Source organism: Pelobates fuscus, chromosome 2, assembly GCF_036172605.1.
Source record: "Pelobates fuscus isolate aPelFus1 chromosome 2, aPelFus1.pri, whole genome shotgun sequence".
Classification (NCBI taxonomy): Eukaryota; Metazoa; Chordata; class Amphibia; order Anura; family Pelobatidae; genus Pelobates; species Pelobates fuscus.
This window is the reverse complement of record NC_086318.1, coordinates 36457818-36481742: the sequence shown is the minus strand read 5'-3', so window position 1 is coordinate 36481742 and position 23925 is coordinate 36457818. Positions and strand designations below refer to the sequence as shown.

General features: G+C 41.8%; 1 protein-coding gene across 1 annotated transcript in view; it reads left to right on the top strand.

Moving 5' to 3' along the window:
* LOC134586132 (uncharacterized) overlaps window positions 1–23925 on the top strand; it is a 153579-nt gene that overhangs the window by 86351 nt on the left and 43303 nt on the right. The window contains exons 11-13 of the mRNA XM_063441641.1: window positions 62–198; window positions 2998–3147; window positions 8874–9034. Coding sequence (XP_063297711.1) covers window positions 62–198; window positions 2998–3147; window positions 8874–9034 — 448 coding nt within the window. The remainder of the gene's footprint in view (window positions 1–61; window positions 199–2997; window positions 3148–8873; window positions 9035–23925) is intronic.

The following is a 23925-nucleotide window of genomic DNA, read 5'->3' as shown; positions in this document are numbered from 1 at the left end:
ACCCTGCTAAAAAGTATGGATGCTATGTATTCTATAATATTGTATTTTCTGCTTGCTATAGCAGTTATCTTTATTTACAACACCTCGAGGAGATGGATGTCTACAAAAGGAAATTTCCCTCCTGGACCCACGCCTTTACCTCTGATTGGAAATCTACACATCCTGGATTTAAAGAGACCATATCTAACATTAATGGAGGTAAATACAAAAATTATGAACATGCACAAAAAGTCAGATTGTCACACAATTGTATTCACTGAATGTTTGTAAATAGAAAGCAGAATTGCACAAGTTAGGCAAAGACAATTATGAAACACAACTGTAGCTGAGACTTCTAAAAATGACTGCCTTGGTGCACCTACATACCTATATAGCTGTATATTACCAGTCAATGTAAAATAAAGCTATTAATCTGCAAGTACCTCATGGTGGGGAATAATCCAATTTCTCTTAATGTTATATGGGGAATAGCTTGTACCTTATGGAAGTCCCTATGACTTGCCTGTGTTTAAAATACTTTGAATAATGTTGTCATTTGAGATTTTCTTATACGCAATTCTTGGGATTTCAAAGTGAATGTAACATTTTAAGATCAAAATAACTGGAAGCATATCTGATTTTTTTTTTTTTTTTTTTTTTCTAGTTTGGATATCTTGGGCTTAATTGAGAAATACACTTTGAATTCACTCTCAATTCCTGACTATTCTCATTTACAGGGTTATTTACTAAAAAGAGAATTTAAAGTGAATATAAAATTTAAAGACAGCTTAGCTTTTTTGACCTTACATTTGAAATTCCCTCTTTAGTGAGTCACCTTTTATTGACTATTTACTTTGGAATGATGTTAGGGCATCCTGGCAGTATAACCACTGTAGTGGGCTGTAGTGGTTATGGTGCTTGGAGTGTCTACTATGTAGATGATTTATAAAATATATATTCCACTGCATATCAACCTTTAAATAGATATACTCCTAATGAAAACATGCATGCATTTTTTTTTTTTTTTTTTAATTGGGGTATACCTAAAAACAGCTTGCAGAGCTACAGATCTTTTCTTACCCAGCCAGACTTTCTGTGGCTGTTCAATCACAGACTTCCCACTGCAGGTCAATGAGATGTTTTTGCAAGGCAGGTGCTATGGGCAATTGCTGTCTCTTGAGTTTAGCTCCACTGAGCTAAACAACCAGGAAGTAACAGGATTGCTTTCCTGATTAACAACCAGGAGTGTTTATCAAGGTTAGTTTATAAAAGTGCCCATTTCTATTGCAATCTGAACTTTTTGTAAAATAAAAGGACATTATTATACCTCCTGACTCAGGCGTACTTCGAATCAGGCAAGGAGCTACACCTTCAAGGGGCAGGGCCTGTGTAAAGTTGGCAGGTCCGCCCTAGTTAATGGCAGGGCAGCCTGGCATGAATACACACCAGACTGCCTGGCCATCATGCAGGCCAGTCCAATGAGGGCTCACCCTGCAGGCAGCCCAGTTTCAGTGCTCCACTGCTGCCAATGGATAGGCCGGCCCTGAGTGTTTGTATGTGTGTCTGTGTATCTGCATGTGTGTCAATATATGTATAAAACACTGACACACATGCATATATTGACATCCATACAGATTTACACACAGACCTACAAATACACACACTACACATAGGAGATACATACACTACACACACACATACTACACACATACAAACAAACACATAGATACATTAAAAAATTAAGCCACCCAGCAATTTCTTACCTTCTGCTGGCTGTGGCTGGTGTGAGTTGGGGGCCTGCTCTCCTTGTCCAGCCCCATCCTCGTGGCTCCCGCTCAGCTCGACGTCACTTCCACCCAGCTCTCCATGCGGATAAAAAGGACCTGGTTGCGCTGTTAGAGCACCGCAGTGCACGACCAGGCCCCTCATTGCATATGTTCATCGGGTGACCCTAAGTGCATGGGCCATCTGAAGGACCTTCACACAGGTTCCCAACCTGTGCGGTGCAGCTCCTTGGATGATGACAGAGTGCCGCCTGGGGTCTATGGACAATGTTCTATGGACGGGCCAGCTCTTTTTTTTTTTTTTTACACAGTGTGTGGATCATTCTATTTACTGCCTAATAACTGCCTAGTAATTTGTTTTCTATTTTAGCTGTCCAAAGATTACGGCTCAATATTCTCTATACAACTGGGAACAAAGAAAATGGTGGTTTTGACCGGTTACAAGACTGTAAAAGATGCACTGGTGAACCATGCAGAGGAGTTTGGTGGGAGGGCCACTCTTCCGATATTTAAACATGTGGATAATGGAAAAGGCAAGAAAAACTATCTTTTTTTTTTTTCAATGACAAAATATTGACATGTTTGGATTTTAATGAAATAATTCAATACAATATAATTTGATTACAATATAATTTAGCAGTTAGGAAAACTATTTAATTAAACAGAACATATAAAAAATTCTAAATAATTTACAGACTTGACTTAAAGCAAAAACTCTGAGACCTGCTATTTTGTTTCCTGTAATTCAATCTCGTGTCTGTGTGTGTTTATATATATTTATTTATACTGTCTTTAAAGGGATACTGTAGTGCAAGAAATACAAAGTTGTATTCCAGGTCTTATCGCTCCCCCTCCCCCGGTAAATAAATGGTTAAAAACTTTAACTTACCTTTATCCCTCAGCTCTAAGCTGATGCTCTGCCCCCCCTATTCCCTCTCGTGATGGATGGGCTTTAATGCGTAGGCTGGCTGGTAGCCACTGGAGGCTCACTTAGAGCTGCAATGTAAACATTGCAGTTTCTCTGGAACTGCAATGTTTAACATTGCAGCACTAAGGGTAATGATCTGAAGTGGCCTGGGTGCCTACAGTGTCCCTTTTAAAGAAGACTGCATGTAGCTTGTCTTGAGCCAGAACTTTGGGAATAGACATCTTTCTGTTCTCTTCTTTCTTTAGTCCTTCATGTATTGTGTTCAGCAGAGTGATTGTTGTGTATTAATAATAGTTCTAATTACAGGTCTTATTTTCTCACATGGAGAAAACTGGAAAGTTATGAGGCGATTTACTATTACCACCTTACGTGACTTTGGAATGGGAAAGAGCAGTATAGAAGTAAAAATTGTTGATGAATGTGATAAGTTGATTCAGCAATTTCAATCATTTAAAGGTACAGTAAATAATTTCTTGTAACAGAAGATGTGATAGGATACACTATTAAGATAGTAGTGTGATTGTTTACGATGTATTCCAGTGAGCTTTCCTTTTAAATGATTACTATTGGCACTCATACCACTTACTCTTCTTGGTATACAGACCATTTTATCTCATTGAAGTGGTCTGGGTGCAGTCGTCCTTCAATGTAAAACATTTTATTTCAAAATACCTTTTTTGCCTAAGTTAGGTGTTTTTTAATAAAACTATTACATTCTGTGAGACTTGAAATTGCTGTTTAGTAAATGAGCGAGTGCGCTGGATTTTGTATGTTGTATGAATTGGCCATAACGGCACCCTTACAAATATGCATTTTCAGGTGAGTGCAGCCCTCTTGGGCATGCAGAGATATAATCCCCACTGAAGGATATGTAGATCTGGGGGTTGGTGTCTCAATATATAAATTGATATAGAAAAGATAAAAATGGCAAACAATAGTGTTCACTGTTATAAATGCAGTAATTATTATAAAGATAAGAGTATTTTACTCACATTTAGTAGAGTAGTAGATCCTGCTCAGATGTAAGCACTTGGGTGAGATAATCCCAACCCGGGATATAGTGTTGGGTAGGTTCCCTTAAAATAACTCAACACACTGCGATTAATGTCTAAACCATTGGCAATTTACACTGTTATACAGGCTGTACACTTACTACTTTACATTGAAGCAAAGTATAATTTCTTCAGTGTTGTCACATGAAAAGATATAATAAAATATTTACAACAATGTGAAGGGTGTACTCACTTTTGTGAGATACTGTATATTGTTGCAAGAAAAAGTATGTGAACCCTTTGGAATGATATGGAATTCTGCACAAATTGGTCATAAAATGTTATCTGATCATCATCTAAGTCACAAAAATAGACAATCACAGTCTGCTTAAACTAATAACACACAAAGAATGAAATGTTGCCATGTTTTTATTGAACACACCATGTAAACATTCACAGTGCAGGTGGAAAAAGTATGTGGACCCCTAGGCTAATGACATCTCCAAGAGCTAATTGGAGTGAGATGTCAGCCAACTGGAGTCCAATCAATGAGATGAGATTGGAGGTTGGTAACAGCTGCCCTGCCCTATAATAAACACACACCAGTTCTGGGTTTGCTTTTCGTGAATGATGCCTCGCACAAAAGAGCTCTCAGAAGACCTACGATTAAGAATTGTTGACTTGCATGAAGCTGTAAAGGGTTATAAAAGTATCTCCAAAAGCCTTGCTGTTCATCAGTCCATGGTAAAATGCTAACATCCCTGTGGAATCATCCCATGAAATCCATTCTTGTTTAGTGTTTTACGTATCGTAGATTCGCTAACAGGGATGTTAGTATTTGCCAGTGACTTTTGTAAGTCTTTAGCTGACACTTTAGGATTATTCTTCACCTCATTGAGCAGTCTGCGCTGTGCTCTTGCAGTCATCTTTACAGGACAGCCACTCCTAGAGAGAGTAGCAGCAGTGCTGAACTTTCTCCATTTATAGACAATTTGTCTTACCGTGGACTGATGAACAGCAAGGCTTTTGGAGATACTTTTATAACCAGGGCCGGACTGGGATAAAAATTCGGCCCGGGCATTTTTTTATCACAGCGGCCCACTAAGAAAACGCCCCCTTCTCAAAGTGCAGGCCAGGGCAGACCATGCGCAGAGCTCTGATAAAGAGCTCTTGCATGAGAAAAAAGCCCTGTATTTGTTCTGCACAGTGCAAGCAAATTTAATAACATGCTTGCACTGTGTTTCCTTGCAACTTGTCTCTGGTGTCTCTATAAATGGATACCAGGAGACAAAAATGCCAGGAAAGAGTATCGTGCTGTGTTTGGAGCCTGCTTGTGGGATTGTGTGTGTGTGTGTATAGAGTGAGCTGATTGTGGTGTGGTATTGTGTAATAAGGTCGGTTTTAGTCGTGTTGTGTTTGTGGTGTAATGTAATGCATATGTGGCTAGGGGCTGTAGAGAATGTGTGTGTATAGGGGATGTAGCAAGTGTGTGCATACAGGCTATAGTGTGTGCGTGTGTGTATATGTGATGTAGTGTTTGTAGAGAGTGTGTGTTTAGGGGTGTAGTATGTGTTTGCTTACAAGGAATCTAGTGTGTGTATAGGGGTGTGCGTGTGTGTGTATATATGTATATATATATATATATATATTTGGAAGTATTGTGTATGTGTGTGGTGCAGTGTGTTGGGGAGGTTCGGTGTGTATGTGAGGGGTGCAGTATGTGTGTATGATGGATGCTGTGTGTGATGTGTGTGAGGGTACTGTGTATGAGGGTGCTGTGTATGATGTGTGTGAGAGTGCTGTGTATGATGTGTTTTGTGATAGTGCTGAGTGTGATGTGTGTGAGTCCTGAGTGTGATGTGTGTGAGAGTGCTGAGTGTGATAGTGCTGTGGATGATGTGTGTGAGGGTGCTGTGTGTGAGAGTGCCGAGTGTGATAGTGCTGTGGATGATGTGTGATAGTGCTGTGTGTGATGTGTGTGAGAGTGCTGTGTATGAGGTGTTTTGTGATAGTGCTGAGTGTGATGTGTGTGTGAGTCCTAAATGTGATGTGTGTGAGAGTGCTGTGTGTGAGAGTGCCGAGTGTGATAGTGCTGTGGATGATGTGCGTGAGTGCTGAGTGTGATGTGTGTGAGAGTGCTGTGTATGATGTGTTTTGTGATAGTGCTGAGTGTGATGTGTGTGTGAGTCCTAAATGTGATGTGTGTGAGAGTGCCGAGTGTGATAGTGCTGAGTGTGATGTGTGTGAGAGTGCTGTGTATGATGTGTTTTGTGATAGTGCTGAGTGTGATGTGTGTGTGAGTCCTAAATGTGATGTGTGTGAGAGTGCCGAGTGTGATAGTGCTGTGGATGATGTGTGTGAGTGCTGAGTGTGATGTGTGTGAGAGTTCTGCGTGTGAGAGTGCTGTGTGTGATGGGAGTGAGAGTGCTGTGTGTGATGGGAGTGAGAGTGCTGTGTGTGATGGGAGTGAGAGTGCTGTGTGTGATGGGAGTGAGAGTGCTGTGTGTGATAGTGATGTGTGTGCTGTGTGTGAATGTTAGAAGGGATTGAGTGTTGGGGGGGTAAAATAAAATAAAAAAGAGTAGGCATTATGTCCCCCCCCTCCCTTCTTACCTTTAGCCTGGGAGGGGGGGACCGGCATGCTGGTGAGTGGGTGGGGGGGACCGGCACTCCGACACCATCCCTGGTGGTCCAGTGGTGAGTGAACTCTAGCCTGAGGGCTAGAGTTCACTCTCGCGAGATCCGGTCGTTGCCATGGCAACGCGCCGGATCTCGCGAGAGGAACCCGGCGGAGCTGCAAGATAGAGCTCCGCCGGGTCCTCTACCTCCCTCCCCAGCTGCATGTGTCTCCAAGGGGGCCGGTGAGGGAGATCTATGATCTCCTCACCGGCCCTTCATTGAAAACAGCGGGGCCGGCGCTCGGATAGTGCCGGCCCTGCATAGACCGGCAGGGGAGATCCTGGGACCTTCCCCTGCCGGCCTCGGCCCATGGCCACCGCAGCCCACCGGGCATTTGCCCGGTGTGCCCGATGGCCAGTCCGGGCCTGTTTATAACCCTTTCCAGCTTTATGCAAGTCAACAATTCTTAATCGTAGGTCTTCTGAGAGCTCTTTTGTGCGAGGCATCATTCACATCAGGCAATGCTTCTTGTGAAAAGCAGAACTGGTGTGTGTTTTTTATAGGGCAGGGCAGCTGTAACCTACACCTCCAATCTCATCTCATTGATTGGACTCCAGTTGGCTGACATCTCACTCCAACTAGCTCTTGGAGATGCCATTAGTCTAGGGGTTCACATACTTTTTCTACCTGCACTGTGAATGTTTACATGGTGTGTTCAATAAAAACATGGCAACATTTCATTCTTTGTGTGTTATTAGTTTAAGCAGACTGTGGTTGTCTATTGTTGTGACTTAGATGATGATGATGATCAGATCACATTTTATGATCAATTTGTGCAGAAATCCATATCATTCCAAAGGGTTCACATACTTTTTCTTGCAACTGTATGTCATTTATTTACCTTCCACTAAGACTAACCACACCAATCATCCCACTATCATTCCTCTCTTTCCTATTGAGAATGCCTGGTGTCCAGTCAAAGTACTTGACTTATTTCTTGTATCCTACCACACACATTCACCAGACACTCCTCTATTGCTACTCCAAGGGCACCCGCTCACCACATGAAATTCACTTCTCACGTTAGGACTCTACTGTCAAGGTTGGGCTACAACACAGCTTCCTTCTCCGGTTACTCCTTCCGTATAGGCGCAGCTTCTTCCACATCAAGCTCAAACACACATCATCAAGTGACTGGGCCGCTGGAAATCATCCATTTACAATACTTACATACCACGACCAGAGAGAGGGCTTCGTCGACGTCAAGCTTTCAGAAGTCTAGCTTTGTAAACTTGCAATAAAGTGTGGTTACTTGTATCCTCCTTTTGCCCTCTTTATAAAAGAATAAAAACTACCACAACAAGAGGACATAGTCTTAAATTAGAGGGGCAAAGGTTTAAAAATATCAGGAAGTATTACTTTACTCAGAGGGTAGTGGATGCATGGAATAGCCTTCCAGCTGAAGTGGTAGAGGTTAACACAGTAAAGGAGTTTAAGTATGCGTGGGATAGGCTTAAGGCTATCCTAACTATAAGATAAGGTTAGAGACTAATGAAAGTATTTAGAAAATTGGGCAGATGGGCTGAATGGTTTTAATCTGCCGTCACGTTCTATGTTTCTATGTTCTATACTCGTACGTTGGTTTCGGCACAACTCAACCAACTTTTGCATCTTCTACAATCCATAACCGATTGAAATTCCGAGCACAAGTTAAAAGGCCATTAGGCCTGAATTTGTGGGAGGAGTTAAGGCCCCTACTTAAACCCCTAGCCCCTACTCACCTCTGCCGTTCAAGCTGATTGACCCCACCCACCTACACCCATCTATATATTACATTTCACCTTGGTGGGCACTCTTTTATTACAGACCTACTCGTTCGTTGGTTTCGGCACACCTCAACCAACTTTTGCATCTTCTACAATCCATAAAATATTGAAATTCCCACCCTTAATATAAATATATATATATATATATATATATATATATATATATATATATATATATTAAGGGTGGGAGCACTTAGTAATATGAGTGAGATAAATTATGGATAAACAGTCATATATAGTTAAACTCTAGGGTTTGTTTTGAACGTGTACAATTGCCTCCGTCCTTAAGGGATTAAGCGGTAGTTGTTCTGGTGACTGTAGTGTCCCTTTAAATATGTTTGCAGTTAACAGGAATGTCAGAGTCTTGCTTTACAAAACAAAATTTAGTTAATTAAGCCTTAAATACCGGCTTAAAGAGAATCACATCTATTGGCCTGGATCCTATATCACTAATTTGATGTCTGTAATTGTCCTGAAAAAGGCAATCTTACCTCTTATAACAGTTAAGGAATGGGGACGAATGAATGGTATTTCTCTTATGCTTTCTATGTACCTTCATTTTATAAATGTATGATTTTGGTGTACTTGCTGTATGTAAGCATTATGCTGAAATGTAGAGGAGAATTTAGAGAAAAATGTTAACTAAAAAAATTAGATGACCATCTGCTCATACAGACTGGTGACTATTCACAAACACAAGTCCAAGCTATCTAAAGTATGCTTAACACCTATATCTTGTTTTTAGGCAAGCCATTTGATTGCTCTGTGGTCACAAATGCAGCGATTGCAAACATAATCGTGTCAATAACCCTTGGATATCGCATGGAGTATGAAGATCCAATGTTTATGAGACTTTTGAGTCTGACAAATGACAATGTCAGGCTGGTGGGATCACCAATGGTTTTGGTAATGTAGTATGTTACAATGTCTTTAGTAGTAAACTGGATAACCTTCACAATTTAAAATTATACTTCCAATTTATACACCCACAATAAGTATAAACATATACGTACAAGCAAATATAACCACTCAAGAGATTATCTATTAATCACACCTAAAAATACAAAACACACTAAACAAAAAAGTTAAAGAGCACACTAAATACATGCAAATTTACCCTCTCAGTGTGAATTAATTAGTGACTCCAGTATTACATGTATATCATGTGTCCTCCTCTGTGATCCTCCAAAGGAAGAGAATAACAGCCAGTCAAAATTAAATATATCAGGAGCCTGCCTCAAGTCCTGTGTGTTGTCTCTATATCTTGGAGTGTGATATCTAATAATGTATGGCCAATAACCTGCAGGCTCTTTGATCAGACATTGCACTGTTCCCACAAAAGCAAACCTAGAATCACAAATATCCTACATCCCACTTTACAGATTGGGGAGAGAGTGGCCTTACTGGAGGAGAAATAAAGCCAAGTGCAGGCCTGGCTGTCCAGCACTGACTCTTTCCTGGCAGAGTCTGATACACAGTTGGCCATGCTTGGGCAACCTGGAGAATTGGGAAAGATTGAAGAACATCCTACATCAAGCCCTAGTCTCCACACTGACATTACTCTTTAACACTATGTTGGGGTGTCCCTTAGATATACCAATATAATTTGATAGTCTCACCCAACTTTAGGTGGGAAGCCACCCGATACCTCTCCCCCAGAGATTTGAAATACTGCCTGCTCAGCTTTATAGAAAAGAAAGCTATCATGTACCAGGCATGAAGTATGCCACAGATTCTCTTTGAGGCCCAGGAGTTAACTCTCTTTCAAGATCTGTCCTGGAACACCCTGCAGCAGTGTAAGGCTCTACTCTGTTATTTCAGGCTCTTACTCAAGCTGGCCTCCAACATAGATGGGGATTAATTGGATTTTTTTGTTTACAGAAATGTATTTACAGATTATTTACACCAATTAGAATACAAACTGGGTTGGGAAACCAGAGTTATGACTGGAGAATGAAAACTTGGTTGAGCTAATTATCCCCAGGAGTTCTGTGTTCTTATAGCAGGACACAATACCATTGTAAATTCCAAGGGAAAGGCTAGTTCTCCCTCTCATCCAGATCACCAAACACTTCAAACAAAAGTTAGGCATACAGCACCAGACCTATTGTCCGTAAACACATGTTTGAATTGCCTTAATCCTCTGGATTTTTTCATAGGGCATACAATACAGCTGAGACTATAACTAATAAATATACAAGTTTTGTCACAATAATACTTGGCTTTTCTTCAACAAATTGTGCCAAATAACATTCTGATTTTATAATGTGCCGATATTTTAAAAATAACTTTGGGAAATTAAAATGACAAACCATTGGGATCTGTTCAGATTTTAAGTCAGTAAACACAGTAAAGGAGGAGACTATATTTAAAAGAAGAAAAACTACCACAACCAGAGGACATAGTCTAAAATTAGAGGGACAAAGGTTTAAAAATAATATCAGGAAGTATTACTTTACTGAGAGGGTAGCGGATGCATGGAATAGCCTTCCAGCTGAAGTGGTAGAGGTTAACACAGTAAAGGAGTTTAAGCATGTGTGGGATAGGCATAAGGCTTTCCTAACTATAAGATAAGGCCAGGGACTAATGAAAGTATTTAGAAAATTGGGCAGACTAGATGGGCCGAATGGTTCTTATCTGCCGTCACATTCTATGTTTCTATGTTTCTATGTTTCTAAGTCATCTCATCTTAACTCATTAATCTTGTATATTAATAAATATTTCTTGACTTTGAGATTAACTTCACAAAACTTGCATTATTCTACCTATCATGTCCCTTTTTATAAAACTGGTTTTGTTTTGTTAAATATCCATTTACTAATTAACCATCTCTTCTTCTCTACAATTATGTGATCGTCTAAGAAATATTCCTTAGCCGGGGCAAAAGTGGCAGCTTTCTATATTAAAGGGACACTATAATATAGTCACCAAAACAACTGAAGCTTATTGTATTTGTTCTGGGGAGTATAATCATTCCTTTCAGCATTTTTGCAGTAAACACAGTTTTTTTATTTTGTTTTTTTTTTGGCGGGGGGGAGGGGGTCGAGAAAAGGTAATGTTTACTTTACAGCCTAGGGATACCTCCACTGATCACTCCTCAGATGGCTGCTAGAGGTGCTTTCTGGGTCAGTGCTGCACTACCATTCAGTGTCTCCACCCTCTGGACTTTCCATATAAAGATGCATTGATTTAATGCTCTCTCTATGAGAAGATGCTTACTGGCAAGAAGGCAGATCAGGAGCAGAGCCAGCAGAAAAGCCAAACCTTGCCAGCTGTGTTTGGCTTGTGCCGGCTCTGCTCCTGATCTGCCTCCTTGACAAGCACAGTTTTAAAGTATTGTGATTGGCTCAGAACACAACTTCTGATGATTTCAGCCAAGCAGGCAGGTCAGGGGCAGAGCCAGCAGCATCAAACTGGAATAAAGGTAACATTTTGCTATATTTAGGGTGGCAAGAAGGGCATGGGGGGGGGCTTAATGGTGGTTTCAACATTATAGGGTCAGAAATACATGTATGTGTTCCTGACCCTATAGTGTCCCTTTAATATAATTACTTACATTTACTAATCTTTAAACAATTTTTTAAAACAGATTTCTAAATCCAAAAGTTGACTTTATTAAAACTGTTATCATGGGTGGCGTGACCGACAGAGCAGCAGTATGGACGTGTCCCTATTGAGCTCTGCACCAGAAACTCTAAAACTCGATGATTAAACACCTTTTGAGCTTCAGGGGGACACACAATTGATACCCCCAACAGATGACAAAATGGGGCGCAGACACCGCAAGTTTCCTATCCGAGAAAGTCCTAAAATGCCCGATATCAGGCTTTCCTTCGAGAGGCCTGCTCCGCCGGATCCTCCCAAGATGGCACAGGACCCTTGGAAGGAGGATAAAGTCTCAGAGGAGTCATATGAAGATGAGGAAGAACTCACCTCCCTGAGACCGGGAGGGGACTCCCAGGAGGTAGAATCGGATGAGGATGCCTCCCCGGACACTAAAGGAGATGGTAAAAGACTCCTGGTGAATCTACGGGACGTGTGGAAGGCCGACCTAAGGGGGATGCAAGAGGAAATGGGAGCCCTCCGACAGAAAGTCCAGGTGGTGGAATCCAGGAAGAGCACCCGGGATGCACTGCTACAGGTCACCACAGGGCAAGTGGAGAACCTGGCCCAACAAGTACAGAGACTCAACAGGATGGTCTCAACGATAGACCCCCGCCACAGGCGCCGGAACCTCCGCATGTGCGGCATCCCAGAAAAGATAAGGGAAGAGGTGCTGATGCCCTTTATACGGAGACTAATCGCCTTCATGGGCCTCAAGGGGGGCGCTGACCCCACAATGATCTCCAGCGCATTCTGGATCCACAAGGCAGCGACAGCGCCAGCCGGAGCGCCAAGAGACACAATAGTGGTAACCAGAGATGTCGCGGTTCGCACTGCTGTCCTGGCCCGCTCCAGAGACAAAGGGAAGTTCATATTTGAAGGCTGCACAGTAGCAGTGTTTAGCAACCTACCATTCCCTGCACTGCTGGAAAAAAGGCTCCTAAACCCAATAGCTGGATGACTGAGGAAGGAGACAGCTCGCTGATTGTCACACATGGAGACACCAACCTGACCCTGACATCCTCCGGGGACAAAGAGGCATTCCTGTGACAACTGCAGCTGCCAGCTGGGTAAAAAGAAGGAACAGAAGCTCGGGACAAAGGAACTGTAACCTGATGACCAATAAGACTGCGACCAACAGGTCTAAGATCAGCTCCAGCTGGAGATTCACTATGTTCATTTTACGTTGCTTCAGGTTACTGGTTCTTCATCTCATGTTACGAATCCTAGTTTAAAAAGAGCCAGTATGTGGAAGTATCTCCAACAAAAGACACCAAAGCTTACTACACTGGTATGAAAAGATATGTATGTAGGACTTGGGGGACCTATATCTGAGTCCTAGTGAACGTAAGAATACAGCATCTACATATGAGGCAGCAGGGATTGTTTGACGGCATACAGTTGACAGCAATAGATGACTCTACATCATTGCCCTTATAGGGGGAGATAATCTGAGGCTAGTGTCTACACCTCAGGCTGGGGGACAAATTCTAAGCGGGTAAGGTTGGGATATCCGACCAAATGGGACATAGTTCCAGCAATGGGACTACATGACAGAGATGGGGTAATCCACTGCCTGTGCCCTAAACCCACAGACCAATGTGCCCATGCACAAACACTATCTATGACTACGACAGGGGGGGGGGGGGTCAGCTGACATGACGACATAACAGTAGCACCAGAGACAGAGACAACGAGCTATGGGTCACTCTAGAGGGGCCCCACAGACACGATGACTGACCCAGTGACCACGAGACCCCAATGCGACTTTAGGTAAGCTGCACCTCGGGATATCCCCACATTACATAGTCGACAGTGACCTTGTGTATATGCTACCCTAAGATGCAACACCATTTACTAGATGTATGGAGTTCCACGGTTGCATATACCATTTTCCACTGCGTCCTGCGCCAAGCCTGTACTACCATGTATGCATACCCTATTTGTTTATTTTTGCTCATGTTACAATCATACAATGATAAAGGAGTGTACTACTGTACAAACCGTAATAAAATGCAAAAAAACAAACAAACAGGGATTGTCTAAAATTAAAAGTGTACTGGCAGCATGTGGAGTCCATAATAATGATTATTCATATACTCCTTGCTGCTAAAATAACTATAGCCAGACACTGGAAAAGCGTAACAATTCAGAGAATGATGAAGACAATACTGTAATTTCTTCACCCTGTATCCAATTTTTTTTTTTTTTTTTATTGCAGTTTATAAGGTACAAACATCAGACATACATTGTTGGCATATACAATTTCCATTTCACTCCACATTGCCCGTGGTTTCTATTATACAAACAAGCAGTTAGTTTTCCTAGTTTCTACACTCGTCACAGCATTTACAATTTTTTCCAAGTACACAGGGTACATAAATTGTGCGGAGCAACCTTTTACCTTAAATGTTGGTCTAGGCATAGTAACGTGTTATCACCAATCGTAGTAGTGTTTGTATTGCATTACTGAGCCATATCTCCATACAAATGGAATCCCGTGATATGTATGTAAATTGTAACTTTAGTGGACATTCCTTTCTTAGTATATTGTTCTATTGTGTCTTTGCCTGTTGTGTGTATATTGTTCATTGACCTGGGGCATTGTTGATGCACCTAGATAATCTTGCTTATGTCTGTCCGTCTGTCCGCACCCGTTTTTACCTTATATGTACAAAACCGTAAAAAAACGTAAAACTTTGGGGGAGGGGTGGTGCTAGGTGGGGTGGGAGAATGGGAGAGGGAGGGGTAACAGTTTCCCGGTATTTTTTGTTTAAGCTTTGGATGATCTTGTGTTTAGAGTATGTATGATTGCTGTTTATGCTTTCTTGCAGGCTGGTTTGGTTTTATAACAGGCCTGGTCTCCTATGTCTTTTCTGCGGCTCTCGTCCTTATTGCGTCTTTCAATTTCTGTGTGTTTCATTTCGTGGGATATCTATATGCGTCCCACACCCAAAAATTTTGTGGCGCTCTATATGCTCTGGTGGAGCCTACATAGAGTTTGGTGGTATCTAGTTGTGGTATAATTGTGTCTAATATTGGTGGGTCTTTTTGTAGCCATGCCTTGGCTATGGCTGTAATGACTGCTATGGTGATGTGGAAAATGCGATATTTTTGGGATCTAGGTAAGTTCTGTGGTATGTGTTGCAGAAGAAATACCTCTGGGTTCAATGGTATGTCTATATTCCCTATTTTCTGTATAAGGGACTTTGTATCTTCCCACAATTTGGTGATGACTTGGCATGTCCACCAGATATGTAGAACATCACCTGTGTCGTGACCACATTGCCAACAAGCTCCTGTTTGCGTCGGGTCAATGTGTTTCAACCTGGTGGGCACCATATGCCATCTGTAAAGCATTTTTCTAGACATTTCTATCTGGGATGTGCATAGTGTTAAGTGTTTGTGGGCTACAAAGTTTGTTTGCCATTCTTCTTCTGGTAATTGCCTTCCTATATATTTTTCCCACTTTTTTACGAAAGTCATATCTCGTATTTCTTTTATGGGTAAATAACTGCTGTATATTTTGGAAAGTATGCCAGGCGTTTTTTTAGCCTTTTTACATAGTTGTCCCAATGCTATCATATTCCCTTTTGTAGTTGCTTTGTGTGTTGGCCCACTATGTCTTTTGATCCATGAAATTATCCGTCTATATGCAAATTCAGCCGTGGGTGGAAATTTATACTCCTTTTGTAGTGAGGTAAAGGTAATGTATTCATCTTTGTGTATGAGCTGGTGTGTATGTGTTAGGCCTAAGTTGGCCCATCGTCGAATATTTAGTTGTGGGATCAGGATTTCGAAAGAACGTAGTAGCATTATTGGAAGTAGGTCTTTATTAAAGTTGAGGAATTTTGTGTATTTATCCCATTCTTTCAGGGTCAAGGAAGTTATGGGAAGGATATTATGGAATCTTCTTCTATGTATTTTGGTTATTCCTGCTATTGTCGTAATTTTATAGCCCTCTGTGTTTCGACGCTTCTAGGTGTACCCACGCTGGGGGCGTGGCGTGTGAGTGAAACGCTGCTACTAATGTGCTTACAATTGCCGTTTTATAGTATAGATCTAGGTTTGGAAGTCCCATACCTCCTTTTGTATGTGTTAGATAAAGTATATTTGCCGCGACTCTAGGTCATTTATGGGCCCATACAAAGGAGTTAAGTGTTTTCTGTGCGTCACTAATGTATGCTGTGGGTAATTGTATGGGTAGGGTGCAGAATAAATATTGGAGTTTGCGGAGAATCATCATTTTCACAGCAGCCACTCTGCCAGTCCATGAGATGTATTTATTTTTCCAGCTTGTGAGTTGATTTTTAATAGTGTGGTGTAGTTGGCTTTGAGCAGTTTGTGTGCATGGGTCGTGAATTTGATGCCCAAGAATGTAAGGTGGTCTTGTCTCCACTCAAAGGTGCTGGTTTGTTGTTGTGTTTTAGCTGCTTCTGGTGTTGTATGTAGGCACATTGCTTGTGTTTTAGTCACATTTAACTTGTAATATGAGCAAGCGCTGTATTTCATTAGGATATTATTAAAGGTTGAGATGGAAGTTATCAGGTTAGTTAATGATAACATTACATAGTCAGCAAATGCTGTTACTTTGTATTCCCTCCCCCCCTCTTGTGATGCCTGTGATTAGTGTTTCGTCCCTGATGGCCTGCAACAGTGGCTCCAGGGCTAGGATATAAAGGAGTGGCGTCAGTGGGCATCCTTGCCTGGTTCCGTTAGTAATATTAAAGGGCGGTGATACAAATCCGCTATTTGTTACTCTAGCCGAGGGTTTGGAATACAGTGCCGCTATCAATTTTAAAAATTGTTGTGGGAAGTTAAATTTCTGCAGTGTTTCTCTTAGAAAGCACCAGATCAGCCTGTCAAATGCTTTTTTCCGCGTCTAACGACAGGAATACACTGCTCCCCTTGTTGTTGCTTTGTGTATAGTAGGTTATATAAATTTATTGTACCTTCTGCCCCCTGTCTGCCTCTTACAAAGCCCACTTGGTCTTGTTTGATTATTGTGGGTATTATGTCTGTGATTCGTGTGGCATATAGTTTGGCCAATATTTTGGTGTCTGTATTTAACAGGGATATGGGCTGTAGATTTTGTGGTTTATTTGGTGGTTTGCCAGGCTTTGGCAACATAACTATATGTGTCATCAGCATGTCTTGCGGCATAGTTCCTGTAGGTACTATATGGTTAAATGTGTCCACTAGATGTGGTCCTATGATGTGGCTAAATGTTTTATAGTAAGAGTTAGTTAGACCATCTGGGCCTGGCGATTTGCCGTGAGGCAGTGATTTTATTACTTGTAGAATTTCAGGCAGGGTGATGGGGTCACTGAGTTCCCTTTTTTGAACCTCTCTTAGGCTAGGTAGGGATATTTTTGATAAGAAGCCTTGGATTTCCTGCGTGGATGGCTGGTGTGTCTGGGAGTCCTGCGGTATGTTGTATAGGGAGTTATAAAAGTTAGCCATCTCTGCAAGGATTTCCTGTGGGTCATATATTTTTTCCCCCTATACGATTATGCAGGTAGGGATTTTTGATTGGGCTTGTTTATGCCTCAGGAGAGATGCCAAAGCCTTTCCGGCCTTATTGCCTTGCGTATAATTGCATATTTTTAGTTTTTGAAGTGTGTGTGTTGTTTTTTCTAATAGTATCTCGTTGATTTGTTTTGTGGTTTGGACTATTTCCCTCGCTTGTTCTGTTTTTAGGGTTGGAGTGTTGGGCGCTTTGTAGATCTTAGTTTTTTCAGTAATTCAAGATATTTTTGTTCTCTAATTTTTTTTAAGGTAGGATGCCCTACTAATGAAAATTCCTCTAACTACTGCTTTATGAGCTTGCCATGTCGTTGTGGGTGTTAATTCAGGTAGTGTATTGTTATTGAAGTATTCACTTATGTCACGGTTTAGTTGTGTGCAGAAGTCCTGATGGTTGGTCAAAGTATCATCTAATCTCCATGGGGCTTTTCCTCTATGGTCAAATTTGGCCTGTAGTGATACAGACATTGGGGCGTGGTCAGACCACACAATATCCCCAATTTCACTATTTGTTGCTCTTTGTAGAATGTCGGTAGTGACTAGGATCAAGTCTATTCTGGAGTAGGATTTATGGGCTTGTGAAAAGTATGTGTATCCCTTTTCAGTTGGGTGGTGTATCCTCCACAAATCATATAGATTGTGTTCTAATAGTAGCTTATTTAGTGTTTTGCATTGCTGTGTAAGGAGTTTTGTCCCGGGAGTTCCATGGGCGAGTGATATGTCTGCTACTGGGTGCAATACATGATTCACATCTCCACATAGTATCATTGATGTGTTTTGTGTGGATGGGATTTTATTGAGGACTTTAGGTAGAAAGTTCCTCTGATTCACATTTGGGCTATAAATCCCCACTAGTGTGTATTTAACTGAATTAAAACTGCAGTAAATTATGAGATAGCATCCTTGTGGATCTTTTTTAACTTGCAATAATTCAAACGTGAGGGATTTGTGGAAGAGGAAAGATACTCCCCTAGATTTGGAGGAGTGGGTCGCGTGATATTGAGTGGGAAAATCTTTGGTGCCAAAATCTGGGATGTTGTTGTGTTTGAAGTGTGTCTCCTGTATGCACATTACATCAATGTGTGCTCATTTCGCGGCCTCCAGAAGTACTCTTCTTTTGTGCGGGGTGTTAAGTCCCCTTACATTATGAGATTGTATGTTCATACTCATTTGTTAGTAGTAAAGTAGCGCCTATGAGGTTCTTAATTTGACTACATCCTTTTACTGTGTTTCTCTGGAATGTTATCTTCTTTAAATTATCATCCCATAAATGTGTCTGAGATGGTGTTCTTAAGTTTTTGTTACATAGCGCTCCAAAGTTAGGAGCAATGTGTGTGCCGGGAAGTTGGAGGGTATATGAAAACAGCGGACGACCGGAGGGGATATAACTTGGATCTTTACAACTTACCCCTTTTGGGGTCATGGCGCCTAGCTGCGGTGCCATGGGGGGTAGATATCGAGACATCTGTTCGGGTGGCTAACGGCCTCAATGTTGTATTTATGTATTTTAGGACCTGGTGATGTGAGTAGTGACCCATGCATGTCATACTATGGTCTCTGAGAGATAACCAGTGGACATGTTGTGACCTGAGACCTCTAATTTACATCTCCTCTTGAGATGATTATAGTATAATAGTACAATCATAATATTTAACATTTTACAATCATAACCTTTAACATTTTAGCGAACATATGTATTTCCATGACCTATAGTTGTCAGAACTATTTATCATAGCTCCGACAGCCCACACATAGATTTCGATCCTATTCTCTGTTAATATGACAGCATACATGGATTAATATATATATATATATTCTTAAGTTTCTCATGTTACCGCTTATGTATGTACCTTGTTACTTTTGTCCTAATCATCTGATGTCACCTGGCTATGCATCATCTTAGTAGCTGTGTGGGTTAGGTAGCCCGTTTTCATCTGACCGGTGCTGACCATTTATCTACATTGCCCTTTCTGGTATCTGAGATCTCTGGTTCATTGTGTGGTGCCTGATGCGGTTATGCTAATTTCTCTGGGGTTTTATGTCATAATATTCCCTACCTTGCCATTCAGAGGATAATTTGTTAGTGACCTCTCCTCTCTGGACGGACTTCCATCTTAGCTCCTGTGTGTCAACTCCCCTTTGTGTCTGGGGCATCCCTAATTTCCCGTATATGTGTATATGTGTGGGGTTAGAAAATTTATATTTAGATTACTTTATATATATATATATATATATATAGTATAGGGTATTTGATGGGTGTACGTCTAGATGTGTGCTAGTGCGATACCTGAGCCTCTAAGCAGTCAATGTCCCTGTTTCTGATTTGTTCAGTGTGCATCTTCATTCTTTTGGTCAGTTCCATATCAATATTCGCTGTGTTCTTGGGAGAAAACAGCGTAGTCTTCGTTAGTTGTTGATGATCTTGAAATGTTCTTAATACACATGTCCCTCGTGTCTCGAGTGTCAGTTGTCCTTGCCTGCTGTGTTCGTTGTCTTGGTTCGGGTATTAGATGGTCGTTTCATCAAAGCCTCTCTCCAGAGGTTTGAGGCATGTCGTATGCCTGTGTAGCTTGCTATCGCTTGTCATTCGGGTCGCCTACTTCACTTATCAATGATTGTGATCATTTCGCCTTGCAGGTATTGTGTACCATTCCACTTGCAGCCTACGGGAAGATGCTGTTGTTTTCTCCGCCACATTGCCTGCTATGCCCCATGTTTGCAGCAACTTTGTTCCTTCTTCTGGTGAGGAGATTGTGTGCAGTTTTCCTTCTCTCGAAATAATCATTTTTGTGGGGTATCCCCAATTAAATCGCATACCATTTGCCCGCAAACTATCAGCAATATGCAAAAGATCTTTTCTTCTTTTCAGAGTTGTAGCAGATAGGTCGGCAAACAGCTTCACCATGGGATAATCTGGATGTGGTGTAGATTTGTTCCTGCTCATGCGTGAAATTAACTCTTTAATATGAAAGTAATGTACTCTTGTGAGTACATCCCTTGGTATGGTGTATGGCAGGTGCCGTGGTTTTGGGATTCTGTGTACTCGGTCCAGGAGTAACATCTCTTTCGGTATGTCCGGTGTATAGGCCTTTAGTAGGCCTCTCACATGTTTGCAATGCAAAAGGGTAATAAGCGCTCTCTTCTCAAGGGTGAGCAGCAGTTCACCAACAAGGTGTTCCCTCTACCTTGTGATAAATGGACAGATAAAATAGAAAGGTGAACAGCGCTAAAGATCAGAAATTGTACATACGTTTAGTAGAAATACTGACCAGCGGAGTAACTTAAAAAAAAAGGAGAAACAAAGATACAAATAATGGTACAGTATGTATGAACGATATAATTCCACAAGAACAAAGGTGTTATATTCACACTCACACTTTGAGGAGCTATATCAGCTCGGTGTTAAGAGCTTGGACGGAATAATCCTCGTCTATGGATTTCTTGAGGTTCCAGATCATTGGTGAGTTTATAGGTGTAAGTATTCGTTATATGAAAAACAAGAGTAGAATACGCCACATGGTATAGTACGTAAATATAAAATATTGTAGTAAGAGTAGATGATCCTACTTACATATACTACAGCAACGACCTGCTCTAGTTTGGAGAATTTCAGGTGGAATAATCCCCACCTCGGGATATAGTGGACCCAGGTATAGCAGCAAAGCAGTATTAAATAGGAAGGAGGACAAAAAAAAAAAATGACTGGATGGTTTAAAAATTATATATACTTTAATACAATAAATAAAAAGTGAATAATACACTATAAAACCAGTCCTGTATACAAGTCCAAAATTCTTCCTCACTTGACGCGTTTCGCCGAAGCTTTCTCAAATGTGGAGGTGTGGAGGAGGTACTGGGTTTTGCCAACACGGTCGCAGAAATATTAGGAGTGCGTCCCACAACAGGAGCCTCACCTATTACGGCGGCATTCCGAATTAGAAAGGCCCCGACGGCACCGGCAGACGCCTCAAGGGACATCATAGCAGTAACGTGGGATATCTCCGTGAAAAGTGCAATCCTAGCCCGCTCCAGAAACAACCCTACAACCTTGGTGAAAGGCAACCCCGTCCAGATCTATAACGACCTGCCTTTTACGGTGCTCCTGGAGAGGCGGAGGTTCATGCCCGTGACACGGGAACGCCGTGACAAGGGGATAAGGTACAGGTGGGGCGCATCGGGCACCCTCATAGTGCAACAGGGAGAAGCGGTGCTCACTTTATCGGCACATGAGGACCCTGCGAAATTCCTGAGGGCGCTACACCTGCAGATGCAATCCCCCGCTACAGGGAGGGAAAACGCCAGCATCACGCCAGAGGGACCCAGCCGGGCCCGGAAACAGACCACAGAGGCCGACCACACGCAGCAAAAGAACAGAGCCCTGCACCCACCACAGATCGGAGTAATGGGCGGTAAGCGAGACTTTAACTACCCCAGGGGATCCACGGACGCCCACACTGACCCCCTGTCCAGGACTTAACCTTAATCACACACCACGACTACACCAAGACTTTCCCTACAGCAGTGAACAGTCCACATCGCCACACTCATATACTTTTACTTTTATGTTATTATATCTCTTATTTATCTTTTTTTTTTTTTTTTTTTTTACACCAGTCGCCCTCTAAATTGTATAATATTCTCAATTTTTCGATAAAGAATGGGAAGCAGCTCACTGTTTTTGTGGCTCCCTGGTTGAACATAAATCTTGATAGAATAGCCATTAGGTTGTGGAAAGACGATGTCTCCACGCTCTTAGAAGCGTGCACCCACCCCCTACGTCTGCACACGGAGGATTCCTCAGAGGCCGTCATTTTTTCTAAAACAAATGACTACCTCCAAGATTTGGAAGGAGAACCTACTGGCTGGATGGCTTTATGACCTCTTTATGCCCACCTAAGCCTTTGTGTCACGTACTCAGGGGTCCACTCCTGACTCCTTTAGTACCCCACAGTGAGAACTCACTAAAAAATGAACCAGGGAGCTTGTTACTTAACCTGTTATGAATAGCAGTAGTATCTGTTTAATCTTTACCTTCCGATCACCTGCCAACCTAGCAAAGTGAAATCGCTGGGCATCTAGTAATCCTGATCTTAGAAAATGTATGTGATATATATCCACTTGACTGGTATTAGGCATATTGTTTTGTAGAGTGCAAGATTTCCTTAAAATTGTGCTTATGCTTATTTAGTGGAAACTAACTCAAATGATGCGCATGCAATAAATACTTCCCTACATGACCAGCTGCTCCGATCGCATAGTAAAGTACCTTCGATGGAACTAGGTTCCTAACTAGTGTAATGTGATGCACCTCATCATATAGCAAATCTGGAGGGACCTGAGTGGCCATTCTATAATATTTTATAACTTATACTGTTCTCCATAAGTTTATAATTGTGGTGCGGTTTTGACAGCCTGGTAGACTGGCAATTCATGCTACGGCATGGCGGTCACCAAAACTCCTGCCATGTTTTGATTTTCTGTAATCCCTTTGGCGCGCAATGGCGGCTGTTACTTTTACCTAGTCTTGAACGCATACCCTTTTTTGCCCCCTTCAGTATTTGACGCACCTGGGGAAATATGCATAAATCAGTCACCTCCGCGGGTCACTCGGGGGAACAGTCCCACCGTATTCGTGATGTGCTCTGCACGCAGGTTCAATATATTTGAGTGACTCTTGCAACTTAGACAGGGCGCCAGATTGTAGGTCATACATGATATATTTTACATCTTACGGACTTGAGTTAAGGCAAAACAACTCCTTCCAGCATCATAAATGTACCTAGTATCATAAATGTACCTAGTCATGTCGAATAGATGGCCCTCATTAGCCTGATAGGTCTTATACCTGCAACTCCCCAATAAGACAATATTGCCACAACAAGAATGGAAAAACTAGACTTCACATCATAATCTGTTCACACTACTTGTATATGATGTTAATCTTGTTAATTTTTATAATACTTTACGTAATGCACTGTATTTGTTATACCATATCATCCTATGTTTAATGAACGGCTGGCTGTAGCTATTGGGGCGCAGCTGGCCAGATTGTACTTTCATGCACAAACAAAAAATAAAGAGTAATAAAAAAAAAATGTCAGCTCCTGTGTATCTGTATGTGTATTAGTGTGTGCCTGAATGTGTGTCTGTGTACTTGTATGTATTTGTGTGTGTCTGTATCTGCATGTGTCAGTGGATATATGTGTCAGTGTGTGTATCCAGATGTGTTGCAGTGTATATGTATATGTGCATACATCTCAACATTCCAAATCCAACACAACGCACAAATGCAACCCTGCATTCAAACATTAACACTAAAAACACACCTCTACATTCAAAGGAAAACACTACACACAAGTAAGCTACTACTTTCAATTGGCAACAATACATAAAAACACACACTACACACAAATACACACCTACAATCACACACACATACCGTGTTTCCCCGAAAATACGCCCTACCCCGAAAATAAGCCTTAGCTGAATTTTCGGGGTGGGCTGCAATATAAGCCCTACCCCGAAAATAAGACCTAGGGAGGGCCGGCGCCTGCCGGCCCTTTAAATGCCTCAGCCGCCTGAGCGCTCTATAGAAAGCGCTCAGACGGCTGCCGCACTGCCTCACCTCCCCTTCCCTGTAGCGTGGCCGAGCTCCTCTCCGGTCCGCG